At 39.7% G+C, this 18947-nt stretch overlaps 1 protein-coding gene across 4 annotated transcripts in view; it reads left to right on the top strand.

Annotated features, from left to right (window-relative positions):
• Nucleotides 1-18947, top strand: part of usp24 (ubiquitin specific peptidase 24) — a 222592-nt gene that overhangs the window by 72289 nt on the left and 131356 nt on the right. For all 4 annotated transcript variants that reach the window (XM_073062880.1, XM_073062879.1, XM_073062878.1 and 1 more), the window contains 4 exons: nt 1717-1824; nt 10738-10887; nt 12900-13031; nt 16998-17109. In XM_073062880.1, coding sequence (XP_072918981.1) covers nt 1717-1824; nt 10738-10887; nt 12900-13031; nt 16998-17109 — 502 coding nt within the window. The remainder of the gene's footprint in view (nt 1-1716; nt 1825-10737; nt 10888-12899; nt 13032-16997; nt 17110-18947) is intronic.

Below are 18947 nucleotides of genomic sequence, written 5' to 3'. Positions count from 1 at the left end.
TGCAACTGACGCAAGTTAGAAACCATTCAGCAAGTCTCCTCTCCCACTTCAGCAGCATAGTGACCCAAATAAACGAAGGAAATCAGAAGAGAAATTGTTTCTTGCTTGGCAAAAATTGCTCTTGCCTAGCGTTTGGATCAATATTCCAGAAATGAGCAGAAGGTCCCAAGATCTCCTAATATGCAATGAAGTGTATAGAATCTGAATGTCCATAGAGAAGATGAAAGGGTGGGGCCCAGGAAATTGCAATTTGTCAAAATGTGGAGAGAATGCAAGGTGTCCTGGATGTTGGTTGAACGGCCTGGACAAAAGATGAAATATATTCAAGCCATGAGGGGATAAGTTCAATGGGGAAAGAGCAGGTAGAAACTAATGTGTCTGTCAGGATGCTGCTGTTTATAGATCTTGGGTAAAAGGGAGAAGTGGGCTGTGGAACTATCAGGATGGAATCAATGGATGGAAGATCTGAAGTGATGAGAACTGTGATGGTTTGGGTGACACTGGTCTGTTGTTTGTTGGTGGGGCCATGGTCTTGGAGTAGTACTGGAGAGATGTTTTGTGAGCTGCTGAATAGCCTTTGTAAGAGAGAGGTCGGTCTCCCGTACCATAATGCCACCACACGTCTGCATGGTTGAGGTTAGAATTGATGTGGAATAAGTGGAGAGCTGTGTGAACAGAGGGGATGATGATGGAATGGGCAAATAGTGGAGAAAGAAAGGAAGTTAATGTTCAGCAATTGGAAATGGGAAGATCAGGAGAGGGTATCTCAAGAAGGAAAGGAATTCTTGTTGAGTAGCCCAGGTTTTCTCATTCTCTTTTCCAAACAACTTCCCCCTCTCCCACCTAGTTCAATCTGTCCCAACTCCTACCTTATCTGCTTCCACTTATCACCTTCCTTACCAGATTCCATAATGCTCAATCCTTTGTTGTATTCACATATCACATTTCTACCTCCACCCCTGTAATGCAGTCATAAATCAGAGAGGAACATTGTAATCCAAGAGATGCAGCATGTTTTTGGCTCTCATAAGCATGCAAAAGTAGTCGGAATTTCCCACAAAGTAGCAATGAAAGAAAAAAGTCAGCACTTCCCAAATAAAACATACACTGCTAACTTTTCTGTACACACTGATTACGTAGTTTCTGGCACTCTTTTATAAGAAGGTTAAATTGGAAAGCATGCAGAAAGGATTTGGCTTGAGTTATAGGGAAAGGTCAGCGATGCTGCGATTATTCCTTGGAACATAGGTGAATGAGGGGCAGCCTTATAGAAATGTATAGAAAGGCTAGATAAGGTGGACAGTAACAGTTTTATTTCCCAGGGTAGGGGAGTCCAAAATTAGGGTGCATATATTAATAATGAGAGGCGAAAGATTTAAAAGGAACCTGAGGGGCAATTTCTTTCCACCCAGATGGTGGTAAGTATATGGAATGAGCTGCCAAAGGAAGTAGTTTGAGGTAGGTACAATACTAACATTTGAAAAGGACTTAGATAGGTACATTTAAGGGCAGGACTTACAAAGATATGGGCCAAATGTAGGAAAATGGTTTTTAACTGGGTGGACAATATGGTCAGCATGAACTCATTAAGCTAAAGGCTTTGAATTTGTTACAATAATAACCAATGCAACACAGTGCACTATGACATAGTTACTAGGAAATTACCTTAATCGTGCATTAAAATGTTTGTCAATTTCAAATTCTGATTCTTTTCAGTCCTCCCAACAAAATAACCAGCAGCCAGTATGGGTGGTTCCAGCATTGCGTCAACTTCACGAGATTACCCGGTCCTTCATCAAGCAGAGTTGCCAGAAACAAGACAAGGTAAAAACAAAAGTGGATTAAACCTGAAAGACCCAAAATTATAGGTTATTTATTCCTTCATGGGCGAAGTGAGTAATAAACCCTGGGAGAATAGCTCCTAATGAAACTTCTGACGTGATAACGCTGAGCTCATTATGCATTTGATTGAGGTGTTATAATAAAATGGAGTTTGCTTTACTTTAAGGCAGCTCCTTTGAAAATTATATTAAAGGAACAGATCTGAGAATGTTTCTGTTCTATATTAGTGTACAGGATTTTATTGCAGTGCTATGTTCATTTATATTTATTCCTTTGCCCTGATTTTCAGTTACCATAAATGGTTCATGTTACTTCAGAACTGCCTAATCTCTATGCTTGAATAAGGTTTATATTATGCTGCTTGAACAAATAACAAAGATGAGACAGATGCATTCGTCGTTTTTCCCCTGGATTCTGAATTATTTACATCCAGTAAAGGTGGATTTTGTCAATAGCTTTCTCCTTAGATCAGCTTTGACATCATTCACACCCATCCTTTAATGACTTCCTTGCAGGAAAGTCATATATGAAATGATCCATTTGATAATTGGTGTGACATCTTGATGGTGAATCTTTATTTGTCTTGCTTTTAGCAGTGTATGTTAAGAGATTGCCCATGAGCCATATTTTAGGCTCTTTGTGCATATATGTATTGCCTGCTCCTTTCAGAAGATTTTTTGCAGTTGGTAGACTTGCCTAGAAAGCAACTGTATAGCTAGCTAACCCATCATCTTGAGGAATGGCCTGACAAGTTGTTGATACAATTTGTATATTTACATAATTAGCTAGGGGATCTCAAAAGTATTGATTGGAAGAGCTACAAGCAATAGCTACCCATGTTATAGTCTTATAGGCATTTAGCATTCTGTTGGTTGTTTGGTTCTACTCATTGTGATTGGGAGAAAACTACCGTTCTTCTTTTTGTAAGCAATATTTTTAACTTCAAATCTAATGTCTCAAGGTTTCCAGATTTTGGATGCCAGCTGAAAGTGTTCTGCATACCTATATTTCCTCTGATGCACTATTTTAGTTGCAGAATTAATGATTGTATTGACTTTACGGCAATTTTCATTTGTTCTGTATTAGAAGTCCACGCAAGTCTCTTTCAGCTTTTAGAGTCATAGAACACTACAGCACAGAAACATGCCTTTTGGCCTATCTAGGCTATGCCAAACCATTAGTCTACTTAGTCCCATTGACTTCCTTCTGGACCATGGCCCTCCACAACCCTCTCATCCATGTACCTATCCAAATTTCTCTTAAATGTTGTGCTGGCAGCTCACTCCACACTCTCACTACTCTCTGAGTGAAGAAGTTCGCCCTCATGTTTCCCTTAAAATTTCACTTTACATCCTGAACCCATCACCTTTAGTTGCTGTCCCACCCAACCTCAGTGGAAAAAGCCTGCTTGCACGTACCCCTCATAATTGTGTATACCTCTACCAAATCTCCCCTCAATTTTCTATATTCTCGTGAATAAAGTCTTGACTTATTGAGCCTTTCCCTGTAACTCAGGTTTTTTCTGCACTCTATCGTTCTTATTTGCATCTTTCCTGTAGGTTAGTGACCAAAACTGGACACAATACCTCAAATTAGGCCTCACCAACATCTTATACAATTTCAACATAACATTCCAACTCCTGTATTCATACTTAGATTTATGAAGCCCAGTATGCCTTTATGACCCTATCTACCTGTGACACCACTTTCAAGGAATTATAGGAATATAAGAAATAGGAGCAGGAGTAAATCATCCAGCCCGTCGAGCGCACTCCACCATTCAATAAGATCATGACTGATCAAACCATGAACTCATCTCCACCTAACTGCCTTTTCACCATAACACTTAATTCCCCTACTATGACAAAATGTATCCTACCTTGTCTTAAGTATATTTACTGAGGTAGCCTCCACTGCTTCATTGAGCAGAGAATTCCACAGATTCATACCACTCTTTGGGAAAAACAGTTCCTCCTCATCTCCATCCTTAAAATGTACTCCCCCGAATCTTGAGGCTATGTCCCCTAGTTTGAGTTGCACCTACCAGTGGAAACAATTTCCTTGCTTCTACCTTATCTATCCCTTTCATAATTTTATATGCTTCTGTAAGATCTCCTCTCATCCTTCTGAATTCCAGCAAGTGCAGTCCCAGGTGACTCAATCTCTCCTCATAGTCTAACCCCCTCATCTCTGGAATCAATCTGGTGAACCTCCTCTGCACGGCCTTCAAAGCCAGTATATACTGCTTCAAGTAAGGAGGCCAGAACTGCACACAGTACTCCAGATGTGACCTCACCAGTACAGTTGCAGCATAACCTCCTTGCTCTTAAATTCAATCCCTCTAGCAATGAAAGCCAACATTCCATTTGCCTTCTTGATAGCCTGGTGCACCTGCAAACTAACCTTTTATGATTCATGCACAAGCACTCTGGAGTCCTTCTGCAATGGCAATCTTTTACCATTCAAATAAAAATCCATTTTTCCTTCCAAAGTGGATGACATTGTTCTCTATCCGCCAGACCCTTGTCCGCTCACTTAACCTATCTATATCTCTTTGCAGACTCTCCGTATCCTCTGCACAATTTGGTGTCATCAGCACTACGGATCTGTATTCTCTGCCATTTTTCTCTGCCATTTTTTTCAGCTTATTTTCCGGCAGGTCCAGATCCCTGCAGTAGGCTTCAATATTCTTCCTCACTTCCATTACATCCCCAATCTTGGTGTCATCTGCAACTTTGCTGATCTAGTTTACCACATGATCATCCAGACTGATGATATAGATGGGAAACAACAACAGACCCAGCATCAATCCCTGTGGCACACCTTTAGCCACAGGCCTCCAGTCAGATAGGTCCAGCCTCAGGACCAGACCTATCCTTTTCCATAATTATCTTGAAACTAATGGTGTTATAATCACTAGATGTAAAGTGTTCCCCTACACACAAATATCTGTCACCTGTCCTGTCTCCTTCCACAGAACCATAGAACACTACAGCACAGAAAATAGGCAATTCGGCCCTTCTAGTCTGTGCCAAAACTTTATTCCACTAGTCCCATTGACTTGTACCCAGTCCATAACCCTCCCGACCTCTCCCATCCATGTATCTATCCAATTTATTCTTAAAACTTAAGAGTGAGCCTGCATTTACTACGTCAGATGGCAGCTTGTTCCACACTCCCACCACTCTCTGAGTGAAGAAGTTCCCCCTAATGGTCCTTCACGAGAGACTCATACAGAAAGTCATGAGGCATGGGATCAGTGGAACCTTGGCTGTTTGGGCAAAAAATTGGCTTACAGGAAGAAAGCAGAGGGTAGTAGTGGAAGGAAAGTATTCTGCTTGGAGGTCGGTGACTAGTGGAGTGCCACAGGGATCTGTCCTGGGACCTTTGCTCTTTGTGCTTTTTATAATTGACCTGGATGAAGAGGTGGAAGGATGGGTGAGTAAGTTTGCAGATGACACGAAGATCGGAGGAGTTGTGGATGGAGCTGTAGGTTGTCGAAGGTTACAAGAGGATATAGACAGGATGCAGAATTCGGCAGAAAAGTGGCAGATGGAATTCATTCTGGATAAGTGTGAGGTGATGCATTTTGGAAGGACAAGCCAGAAGGCTGAGTACAGGGTTAATGGTCAGTTACTTAAGAGTGTGGATGAACAGAGGGACCTTGGGTTTCAAATCCATACATCCCTCAAGGTCACTGCACAGGTTGATAGGATAGTTAAGAAGGCCTATGGGATGCTAGGCTTCATTAATAGGGGGATTGAGTTCAAGAGTAGAGAGGTCATGTTGCAACTCTACAAATCTCTGGCGAGACCTTACTTAGAGTATTGTGTTGAGTTCTGGTCACCTCATTATAGGAAGATTGTGGAAGCTATGGAGAGGGTGTAGAGGAGATTTATCAGGACGTTGCCTGGATTGGAAAACAAGTCTTATGAAGCAAGGTTAGCAGAGCTGGGACTTTTCTCTTTGGAGTGTAGAAGGATGAGAGGGGACTTGATAGAGGTCTACAAGATTATGAGAGGCATAGATAGGGTGGATAGCCAGTACCTATGTCCCAGGGCACCGATAGCAAACACCAGAGGGCATATGTGCAAAGTTAAGGGAGGGAAGTTTAGGAGAGACATCAGGGGTAAGTTTTTTTACGCAGAGGGTTGTGGGTACCTGGAATGACTTGTCAGGGATGGTGGTGGAGGCTAAAACATTAGTGGTATTTAAGAGCCTCTTGGACAGGCACAAGGATGAAAGAAAAATAGAGGGTTATGGGGTAGTGTGGGTTTAGTACTTTTTTTTAAGGAATATATGGGTCGGCACAACATCGAGGGTTGAAGGGCCTGTACTGTGCTGTAGTATTCTAGTGTCTAGTTAACCTTTCCCCTTTCACCCTAAAGCCATGTCCTCTCGTATTTATCTCTCCTAATCTAAGTGGAAAGAGCCTACTCCCATTTACTCTGTCTGTACCCCTCATAATTTAGTAAACCTCTATCAAATCCCCCCTCATTCTTCTAAGCTCCAAGGAATAAAGTCCTAACCTGTTCAATCTTTTCCTGTAACTCAACTCCTGAAGACCCAGCAACATTTTAGTAAATCTTCTCTGCACTCTTTCAATCTTATTGATACCCTTCCTATAGTTAGGTGACCAGAAGTGCGCACAATACTCCAAATTTGTTCTCACCAATGTCTTATACAACCTCACCATAACATCCCAACTCTTATACTCAGTACTTTGATTTATGAATGCCAGGATGCCTTCTTTACAACCCTGTTTACCTGTGACACCACTTTCAGGGAATTATGTATCTGAACTCCCTTTGTTCCTTCGCACTCCTCAGTGCCTTACCATTTACTGTGTATGTCCTACCTTGATTTGTCCTTCCAAAATGCAACACCTCACACTTGTCTGCATTAAATTCCATCTGCCATTTTCTGGCCCATTTTTCCAGTTGGTCCAGATCCCTCTGCAAGCTTTGAAAGCCTTCCTCGCTGTCCACAACGCCTCCAATCTTAGTGTCATCAGCAAACATGCTGATCCACTTTACCACATTATCATCTAGATCATTGATATAGACAACAAACAACAATGGTCCCAGAACAGATCCCTGAGGCACACCACTAGTCACAGGCCTCCAGTATGAGAAGCAATCATCTACTACCACTTTCTGTCTTCTTCCACACAGCCAATTTTGAATCCAGTTTGCAACCTCTCCATGGATACCTAGTGTCTGAACCTTCTGAACTAACCTCCCATGTGGGACTTTGTCAAATGCCTTATTGTAGGCAACATCTACAGCCTTTCTTTCATCTACTTTCTTGGTAACCTCCTCAAAAAACTCTACAAGATTCGTTAGACATGATCTACCACGCACAAAGCCATGCTGTCTATCCTTAATCAGCCCTTGGCTGTCCAAATACTTGTATATCCGATCTCTCAGAACAACTTCCAATAATTTACCTACTATTGATGTCAGGCTCATTGGCCTGTAATTACCTGGTTTATTTTTGGAGCACTTTTTAAACAACGGAACAACATGAGCTACCCTCCAATCCTTCGTCACTACACCCATGGCTAAGGACATTTTCAATATTTTTGCTAGGGCCCCTGCAATTTCTACACAAGTCTCTCTCAAGGTCCGAGAAAATATCATGTCAGGCTTAGGTGATTTATCTACCTTTATTCACTGTAAGGCAGCAAGAACCTCTTCCTCTTTAATCTCTATATGTTCCATGATACTACTGCTTATTTCCCTTCCTTCCATATATGCTATGCCAATTTCCCTAGCAGGAGATCAAGTATCGCACTCTCTCGTTGGGACTTGTACGTACTGATTAAATAAACTTTCCTGAACACATTTGAAACTCTTTCCCAACCTGGTGTTTCTTTCAACAAGTCTGCGATTTCTCTAGAAATTTGCTCTTCTGAATTCCACAACCTATTGGGTGGACTGCAGTATAATCTGATAAAGGTGGTCATACCTGTCTTGTTTCTCAGTTCTACCCATAAAGCCTTACTAGCTTAGCTCTCCAGCCTTTCTCAATTGGGCACTACCGTGACATTTTCTCTGACTAGTAATATCACCCTTCCTCCTGCCCCTCCTGTAACCAAGTCTAACTAATGACTACAATGTCATAATGCCATATGCTGATCAATGCCCTAAGCATCGGTTTTTCCTAGAATATGCCTTGCATTGAAATATGTGCAGCTCAGATCATTAGGCCCACCGTGCTCAAACTTTTGATTCCTGACCTTGTATGTACTGTAGGCTTAACGATATTTTTCTCCATAACCACTCCACAATCTGTTCTGACACACTGGTTACCACCCCGCTGCAACTGTAGTATTTTTTCATTGTTATTTCTGTACCACTCCATTTTTTTTTACATGTTTACATTTTTTTTATGTCCTGTACTTAACATTTTAAAACATTAGATTTCAAATGCCTTTGTTCAGACCATTCTTCAAAGGTTTATACATTTTGAACTGTTCGTTTATCCTTAATTTGATATTGTAAAAATAGACCACCTTTAAGTTTTTCTTCACAGGTATCAGACTCCCTGAGCAGTAATCTGCCTTATAGCACTAGATGCAATATGCTATACTTTTTGTTGAGACACATATGTGTGGATTGTATGACTTGAATTATTTTAATGATTGATGAGAAGTCTGGCTCATTGAATCTGGATCTATTACTTTTGTCTGAAAGTCTTCCCACTGAGTTGTAGGTCAACATCCCATGCCCCTGTCCTTTATAAAGAAGCTACCAAATAGGTACCAATTTCTATGCTGTTTGCCCAGAAAACATTTTGAGTTTATTTTTCAACAAATGGAATAGTGAAATTTTCTCTTCGCTGAATATAGCAATTAGGATATTGGAATATCAACTGGCATTGCGCAGTGTATTTTTCAGACTAACAGTGCCCTCTATGGTAACAGCTATCAGAGAACATAGAATAGTATAGCACAGTATGGGCCCTTCAGCATACAATGTGTACTGACTAATATAAACTGTGCTTTAAAAAAAAGACACTTCTGACATCTCTTAAACAATTTCTAGTATTGGCTGTTGCTGCCCTTGGGGAGAAACGTGCTTCTCATAATCTTAGACATCTCTGTCAAGTCGTATCTCATCCTTTGTCGCTTCAAAGAGAAAAGCCCAGTTTGCTCAACCTTTCCTCTTAAGGCATGCTCTCCAATCTAGGCAGCATTCTGGTAAACAACTTCTTTACCCACTCTGAAGTTTCCGCGTTCTTCCTGTAATGAGTCAGCCAGAACTGAACACAGTTCTTAAAGTGTAGTCTAACTAGAGATTTATAGAGCTGCAACATCATCTCAAGTCTCTTGAACTCATTACCCTATTAATGAAGTATATATGGTGCCTTAACCATTCTGTCAACTTGCATGGCATCTTTGAAAGATCAATGTATTTGGACCACAAGATTCCTCTGTTTCTCCACACTGCTAAGAATCCTTTTATTAACTTCATATTCTGATTTCACGTTCGATCTTCCAAAGTGTATCTCTTGATATTGTTCCAGATTGAACTCCATTTGCCGTTTCTTCTGTCTCTATCCCTTTGTAATCTATGACAACCTTCTACGCTTTACCTGTGATCCAGCCTGTGTCTTCTGCAAAATTGCTAATGCACTCCTCCATTTCCTGTTCCAAGTTATTTATAAAAAGTCACAAAGAGCAAGGGTCCCAGAACAGATCCCTGTAGAACACTACTAGTCACAGACTAGAATATGCTCTGTATCTGCTTTGTGAACAGCCCAGTTCCAACTCCATATAGCCAAGTTTCCATGGGTTCCATTACTCATGACTATCTGGATGAGTCTACCGAAGGGAACCTTGTGAAGAGCCTAACTATGTTTCATATACTCCACATCCATAACTCTACCTTCATCACTTTGTTTTGTTACCTTATCAAAAAACTGAATTAGTCTCATGAGGCCCAGACTGCTCCTTGTGCCGACTATCCCTAATCAGACAATGCTTCTCCAACTGCCTGTAAATCCTGTCTCTAAATCCTCTCCAGTAATTTGATCACCACTGACAGAGGACTCACTAGTCTATAATTCTCAGGATTATCCTTATTACCATTCTTGAGCAATGGGGCAACATTTTTCATCCTCTGGTACCACTCCTGTGGCTAGTAAGGACACAAAAATGCCATCAATTTCTTAACAATCTCTTCCCTTCTTGTAGTAACCTGGGGTTTTCTCTCTTTCAGCCCTAGGAACTAATCAATTCTAATGTTTCTCAACAATTCCAATACTGTCTCTTTCTTAACCTCAATATGCTCCAGCCCAATAACCTATTCCATGTTGACCTCACATTTGTCAAAAGTGTCTCTCCTCGGTGAATACTGAAGCAAAGTATTCATTAAGGACCTCCACTACCACCTTCATCTCCAGTATGTTTCCTCCTTTATCCTTGAGTGATCCTACTGTCTAGTCATCTTCCTGCCAATACTGGAACTGTAAATGCACAATTTATGAATTTAGGCTTAAGGGATTTTAATAAATTTGAGCTCTTTATATCAAATATTAATTATTTTGATAAAGTAAATGTTGCATATTAAGTTTTAAAGAAGGAATTTGGATTTTGGATCTTCAACAGATGTAGCCATTCATTGGACAGGGATTTTCTTCAAACATAATTTAAAGCAAAAATAGATTTTCGTATTTAAAATTCTTGGTTCAAAGTATTTATTTTTCTTTATAGTTATTTGTATTCAATTGATTGTCGTGGGGTTTTGGTTGGATTTCATTTCAGACCTTCAAGATGAGAAGATTTTATCCAAGCCTTTAACATTTAAAATTCAACCAATATGAGAATGATGCTTGATTTTTACTAAACTTTGAAAATTAAACACTTGACATCTGATTCTCATCTTTCAGAGCATTGTGCAGGATTTGAAGAAGAACTTTGAAATCGTGAAATTGGTTACAGGAAGTCTTGTGGCTTGCCATCGACTTGCACTTTCTGCAGCTGGTCCAGGAGGTCTAACAGGGTCAACGATCGTAGATGGCAGATACACCCATCAAGATGTAAGTGTTCTAGCCCTAATGTTATGTATTCATAAGACAACCATTCAGATTTTGTTTTCTTCAGTTTTGTACAAAACAAATGACTGCAGTTTCAGCCAGATCTTTATACCTCAACTGACAACTATTCTGTGTATGTACAGGATGAGTTACAGACACCTGCACCCCAGCCACCAGACTGCATTAATTTTCTGAATTGTTCTTAATACCTTTATTGGAACTGATGCCGCTTAGACTATGCCTTTGGATACATCTGGAATAGACCAAAAATCACAAAAAGATTTAAAACCATTTTCACTCGCTTTCTTAAAAATAGAACTCAATTATTTGTTTATTTGAGCAAATAATATATGAATGCATACGTGGTATTTTCAAATATAAATTAATTGCTATAATTTTGGCTGTCAAAAAATGATTCTATCTTTTAGCATAGGAATTTTTATTTTTAATTTTAGCTTTCATTTAACAAAAATTTAAACTTTAATTTGAATTTGAATTCTGGTCATGGAAATGTAAATGCTGTTAATAGACTCAGGACAACACTTGTGCTAGTCTACAACAATCATTAAGGACCCCTTTCATCCATGGCATGCCCTCTTATTGCTACCATCGAGGAGGTACAGGAGCTTGAAGACACACGTTCAACGTTCATCAGCTTCTCCCTCTCTGTCATCAGTTTTCTGCATGGACGATGAACGCGTGAACACTACCTCACTATTTTTCCTTTCTTTTTGCAATACATTACATATACTTATGTATATATTTATAGCTTTTAAAATTATTGTGCATTGGAATGCACTGCTGCTGCAAAACAACATATTTCACAACATATGTCAGTGCTATTAAGCAAACACGAGGAAATCTGCAGATGCTGGAAATTCAAGCAACACACACAAAATGCTGGTGGAACGCAGCAGGCCAGGCAGCATCTGTAGGGAGAAGCACTGTTGACGTTGTGGGCCAAGACCCTTCGTCAGGACTAACTGAAAGGAAAGATACTAAGAGATTTGAAAGTAGGAGGGGGAGGGGAAAATGCGAAATGACAGGAGAAGACCGGAGGGAATGGGGTGAGAGCCGGAAAAGTGACCACGACTCCCTTGTCCATTCGTACCCCCTATCCCTTCCCACCGATCTCCCTCCTGGCACTTATCCCTGTAAGTGGAACAAGTGCTACAACTGTCCTTACACTTCCTCCCTCACCACCATTCAGGGCCCCAGGCAGTCCTTCCAGGTGAGGCAACACTTCACCTGTGAGTCGGCTGGTGTGGTATACTGCGTCTGGTGCTCCTGGTGTGGCCTTTTATATATCGGTGAGACCCGACGCAGACTGGGAGACCGTTGCGCTGAACACCTACGCTCTGTCCGCCAGAGAAAGCAAGATCTCCCAGTGGCCACACATTTTAATTCCACGTCCCATTCCCATTCTGATATGTCTATCCATGGCCTCCTCTACCGTCAAGATGAAGCCACACTCAGGTTGGAGGAACAACACCTTATATACTGGCTGGGTAGCCTCCAACCTGATGGCATGAACATTGACTTCTCTAACTTCTGTTAATGCCCCTCCTCCCCTTCTTACCCCATCCCTGATATATTTAGTTTTTTTTCCCCCTCCTTTTTTTTCTCTCTTTCTGCCTATCACTCTGCCTGTTTTCCATCTCCCTCTGGTGCTCCTCTCCCCATTTCATTCTCCCTAGGCCTCCCATCCCATGATCCTTTCCCTTCTCTAGCTCAGTATCCCTTTTGCTAATCACCTGTCTGGCTCTCAGCTTCACCCCACCCCCTCCGGTCTTCTCCTATCATTTCGCATTTTCCCCTCCCCCTCCTACTTTCAAATCTCTTACTATCTTTCCTTTCAGTTAGTCCTGACGAAGGGTCTCGGCCCGAAATGTCGACAGTGCTTCTCCCTATAGATGCTGCCTGGCCTGCTGCGTTCCACCAGGATTTTGTGTGTGTTACCCAAATCTGTTGTAGTTTTGAAGTACAAAAGTTCCTTGATTCTGTTTCCTCCACAGTACTTGGAAGCACACCTGAGGTTCCTTGCATTCTTTCTTCAAGAAGCCAGCCTTTACATTGGTTGGAATCGTGCCAAGGAGATTTGGGAGTGCCTGGTGTCTGGAGCAGATATCTGTGAACTCGATCGAGAGGTATATTGGTCTGATAATCTGTCTTGTTTGAAGTATTCTCTAATGTTGTTTCAGCTCTAGTTTTTTCCCTCCATGTTAATCTGATGTCTACTTTAGAAACACCTTTTGCACTAAATCCATGCCAAAAATGGATCTGATATTATTGACAGTAACAGTCTTGGTAGTCACATTACAATGTGGAAAATTGGCTGGGAAAATGCAATCACTTTTCATGTGATAATCAGTAAAAAGATAAAATTTTGTTGACAGTACCATCAGTTGATATTCAGCCGTAGTACTATTGAGTTTAGATTTCACTGGCGTTGTTGGGTGTCACATCATAGTTTGATCCAGACATTGATTAAAGACTTAAATATCAGGTCTGCCCTGATAGTGATTGCCCTTGGTAAAATTTATGTTTGAGGATTTAGTGTGAGTGGGCAATCATGTCTTTTGAATTTGAGCTTTTTTTTAAGAGATGACCAAGAAGATTGACAAGGCAGGGCAATAGACTTTGTCTATATGGACCTTAGCAAAGCCTTTCACAAGGTCCTGTGTGATAGACCAGTCAAGAAGATTAGAACACATGGCATCCAGAGTGAGGTAGCCAACTGGATACAAAATGGCTTGGTGGTATGAGATAGGAAGGTAGTGAAGGGGCTTTCAGGCTGAAGGCCTGTGACCAGTGGTGTGCTGCAGTCCTCAACGGAGTCCTCTGTCATATATATTAATGATTTGGATGAAAATGTAGGTGGCATTGTCAACAAATTTGCAGATTGATAGTATAGTGGACACTGAAGAAAGTTTTTTTCTAACTAGGAAGTGGACAAGGGAATGGCAGATGGAATTCTGTGTTACGAGAAGGGGGTTCGCAATCTGCAAAAGTGATCTGGATTGCATTTTTCCAGAACTTGAAGCCATGTCATCTGCATTTTAAAAAAAAACTGGGAAATAATTGTTTATTTGTTTGCTTTTTTTCCCTGTATTTTGTAAGATTGAATTTTATTCCATATCTCAGATTGCTGTTACCGGAATGATTCTAATGCAAAGCTGGTTTCTGTTATGAGCTGCCAGAAGATGTAGTTGAGTTGGGAGCAGAAATAACAGTTAAGAGGCATTTGTATGGGTACTTCAATGACCAAGGCATGGAGAGGTGTAGAATTAATGGGTGGGCATTATGGTTGACATTAATGTAGCTTGCTCAGGGGCTCATTTCTATGGAGAACAACACTAAATCCAGTGCAAAAAATCTCCAGTGGTTAGAGACATACTTTGTGGGAGTTGGAGGGTTGGGTGGGGGCAGAAAAAGAGGAATATTATAAGAAATATCATTGAAAGTCCGATGTGTTGGTCTCAGGACATCATAGCAGGAATTCCTCACATAGTGCCCTTAGACTCACACCCTAAGCGATATTACCAATAACTTTCTTTCCATCATAGGTGGATATGTTTATTGATAATTACATAATGTTCAATATCATTCACAACTAACAAATGAAGCAGTCACACCTATATAGAATTAGTCCACAATACTGATTAGAAGCAAATAATGTTATGTGCCCAAAAAGATTAAAAGTTCCAAGTAAATTTATTATTAGAATATATATATGTCACCATGTACAACCCTGATTTTAATTGTCTTGTGGACATACCCAAATCCATAAATCAATGAAATACCACACCAACTTGAGCATTCAACCAGTGTGAAAAAGACAAAAGGCAATGAATGATATTAATAATAATAATAATAATAAGTAAATAAGCAATAATTAACTAGAACATAAGATGAAGTGTCCTTTAAAGTGGGTCCATAGCTTGTGGGAATATTTCAATGATGGGGTAAGTGAAATTATCCCCTTTGGTTCAAGAGCCTGATATTTGAGAAGTAATAACTGTTCCTGAACCTGATGGTGTGAATCCTGAGGCTCCAGTAGCTTCTTCCTAAGGACAGCAGCAAGAAGAGAACGTGACCTGAGTTGTGGAATTCCCTGATGATGGATGCTGCTTTTCTGCAACAATACTTTGTATAGATGTGCTCAATGGTGGGGAGGGTTTTACCCATGATGGAATGGGCCATAACCACTGCTGCTGAAAAGTATCCCCATAGCATGATCCTAACCCACCATACTTTACAGCAGGGATGGTACTACCTGGCTGGTATGCAATATTAGATTTATGTACTGCTTAGTGTTGAGGCTAATAAGTTCCACTTTAGTCTCATCTGACTACAACACCCTCCATATCTTTATAGTATCTTATAAGAGATGCTTTGCAAAGTCTTTACTGGCAAGAATATGTTTTTCTTTAATGGTATATGTGTAATTCTAATGCTGCTCGTCAGTCAGGTAACAGAATCATTACAGTAAAGTATAGTGGAGGTAGCATTGTGCTATGGGGATGCTTTTCAGCACCGGGGACCAGAAATCTGATCAGGATTGATGGGAAGATGAATGCTGCAGAATATAGCGAGATCCTGGATTAAAAACCTGCTAGCACTTGCCAGAAAACTTAAACTGGGGAGGAAGTCCATCTTATAGCAGGACAATGACTGAAAGCACAGTGCCAGAGCAACCTTGTGAAGCCCCCTCACTGGATTTGTATAGACTTCAAGATTGCCACCCCCCAACTAATCTGGCACAGCTTGAGCAATTTTGCATGGAGAAATGGGCAAATTGTGCTCCATCACGTGCAAAGCTAATAGAGACTTTTCCAAAAAGACTATAGTGGCTGTGAGAGGTGGTTCAACTAAGTACTGAACTAAGGAATAAGAATATTTTTGAACTGCTGACATTTCAGTTTTTGAATTTTTAGTTTTTCATACTTTTCAATTTTCCTTGTTTTTTTGAGCCCTATTGTGAAAAAAGGAGCATGTAATTCATAAGTAAAAATTCTCAGTTTATCAAAATTCCTGGTTGTAATACTCATTTATGTGAACAAAAGGTTGGGGGCTGAATACTTTTTCACAGCACTTCAGAAGTTTGTACAAAGTTTTAGATTTTCAAAGTTTTAGTTTAAAATAACCATCAATGAGAGAGTCTTCTACCAAACCTTGACATCTAAAGGCTTCATCACCAACACCTTCAACAACCTAAACACCAGTGTCCCTCAGGTATTAAATATTTTACTAATGGGAAATAGATACTGTCTATTTATGACCCTCATTACCTGATTAAGTTTGTCAGGTCTCCCCTCAGCTGCCATTCTTAGTCTGTCTAGTCTCTCGAAATAGCACATGCCATCTATTCCAGACAGCATCCTGTTAAACCTCATCTATACCCTCTCAATAGCCTCCATATCCTTCCTATAATGGGTGACATGGTGCAGCCTGCTTTAGTGTTTTATTATGTTGTAACATAACTTTGTGTCACTTTTTGAACTGAATGTTTTGAGTAAGTTCTCAGCTGTATTCTTAACCACACCTTTCCATAATGGGAAATTGGTGGTGATGCACAACACTGACCCAGAAAAAGGAATAAATATAAAAAATCCTTCCATATTTGGGAATTTATTTTTATTTATTTTTTATTTATTTAGAGAGAGTGCATGGAACAGGCCCTTTTGGCCCAACTAGCCACATTGCCTAGCAACTCACTTATTTAACACTAGCCTAATCAAAGGATGATTTACATTGACTAATTAACCTACATAACCGGTACATCTTTGGGCTGTGGAAAGAAACTGGAACACCTAGAGAAAACCCATGTGGTCACAGGGAGAACATGCAAACTTCTTACAGAAGGAGTAGAATTGAACTCCGAACCCCGACACCCTAACTTATAATAGCATTGAGCCAACCACTATGGCGCCCATAGAATAGTTTTAATAAATGGTCAATTACAAGGATTTAAAAGATTAATATTGTTTTTGCAAGCATTTTTAGTTTAATACACTATTAAATGTAAAGTTCTGTATTTTTCAAAGAAAACATCAGAAAGAAAATAACTTGCAATTTAACAATCTCTTTTTTGATAACCTATGTTTCCTCAGTTGTGCTTTGAATGGTTTACCAAAGGACATGGAGATTTGGAGAGTGATGTTCAACAACAGCTTTTTAAAGAAAAAATCCTCAAACTGGAACCCTATGAAATCACTATGAATGGTATGCATTTACTTCAATGAAGAGCAAATATCTTAAACTCTTCAAATCCTTGATTCTTCCAGGTATTTCACAGCAAATGCAGCACAATGGATTCTGGTTAATTGGGACATACATTTTGGCTCAACTAAGTGGCTGCCCCAATTAGCCGGAGTTTCATGGAAATAGTTAAAAAGGTATACAAAAGTCAAGTTATGATTCAACTGTGTAACAAATTATGTATTTAAATAAAATACAGTACAAATTAGAAAACTATCAATGCTACTTCATACTATAAAGCTTTTAGTTCCTGATAGTCATCAGTGGAGGAATTAATCCAGTGTATGCTGCCGTGTTCTTTTGATTGTAAATAAACAAAGTCTGTGAAGAACCTTAGTGTAGACAATGGACAGCTTTCATACAATCCTTTCAACGATTGCATCCTCCAAATCTTCATTTTCATTGTAACATTCAAGAGGATTGTTGATACCTTCCAATTCTTTGTAGTTTTTAACTTGAAGTAGTGAAATCATTTCATTTTCACCCCTTACTGTTTTGGGCATCTCCAAGCCTTAATACTTGAAAATGCAATGAGCAAAATTGTCTTCCTGCTTATTTCTCACAAACTACCAGTGACAAAAATCATGGCTTTATAAACACAAACACGTGCTGTTTAAAAACTTTCGCTTTAAGCATGGTGTAGTGTCTAACAGCCATGCAGTTTCATACAACGGACACCAGTTAGAAAATGATTGGCATCAGATTCCTGCCCTAATTAAGCGGCATAGTGTCTGTAAAAAATGAAGAGAATCCTAGCTATTTTCTTGATTAGTTTTTGTTCTCTAAGAGTTGGTCCGAATAAGTGGCTGTTCCAATTACCCAATGGCCCAGTTAACTGGAATCAACTGTACTTCTAAAATGTAATTGATACTTTGTAGGTAATTTGCAGTTTTGCAGTGGTCCTACTCAATGTACTTCTGAATCATCTGCAAAGTTTATTCGCATCACAGTTTCCTTTCATTGAGAATAATGGCCTGGAACCACCGATAACCTGTAGCTCATCAGGCTATTCCGAACTGTTATGTAGCCCCAGGACCATTCTGACTCCTAGACAATTGCAAGGCTCAACATAAAGCAAGGATTTTGTATAAGTGATAAGCACCATCCAGGAATTGCCTTGAGAGCCAGTTAAGCCCTTCCCCAAGTTTACTGGATGCCCAAAGGAACTTAATGTTTCTGAATAGGTTGGTCATTTATGATTATTCAAAGACATTGAAATTCTCATCATATTTAAATACTACAATTGTATTTTAAAATTAATCAAGAACGTTTAATCAGTTAATTAACTCAACCGAAACTCAAAGGTAATTATCATGTACTTGTTATTTTCCCTGTTGCAGATTCTTTACACTCATTATATGAACGGGTCCAATGCACTTTAAGCGAGCACGTTCCCTTCGCATTAGATGCTGAAAAATAGGCAAAACTTGTGTTCCCTTGCTAGATTCCATGAGGAATCCAGCAGAGGACGTACTCATCTCAAGATCATATGAGCCTCTCTACTTTTACTTGGGAATGCTATAATTTTGATGGGTAAAACCTGGAATTTAGCAGGTCATGGCCATTAGTTTATAAAATGTAGTGTGATTTTGATTCGTTCATTTTGGTAGATTTTATTCTACTTTAAATATTCACGACCCTCAATTAAGAAAGAAAGCAAATAACTTGTATTAAGATTCTTTACGTAATTTTTTGGCATAGTACATCTTTGCACCAAAATCGCTTAATCCTCAGGTTCTGAAATGAAATGTTATTTAGTTAATTCTGTATCATTCATTCTCAGTACATTATCATAGTAGAAA

This window comes from Hemitrygon akajei, chromosome 12 (genome assembly GCF_048418815.1).
Source record: "Hemitrygon akajei chromosome 12, sHemAka1.3, whole genome shotgun sequence".
Classification (NCBI taxonomy): domain Eukaryota; kingdom Metazoa; phylum Chordata; class Chondrichthyes; order Myliobatiformes; family Dasyatidae; genus Hemitrygon; species Hemitrygon akajei.
This window is presented reverse-complemented; position numbering and strand designations above follow the sequence as displayed.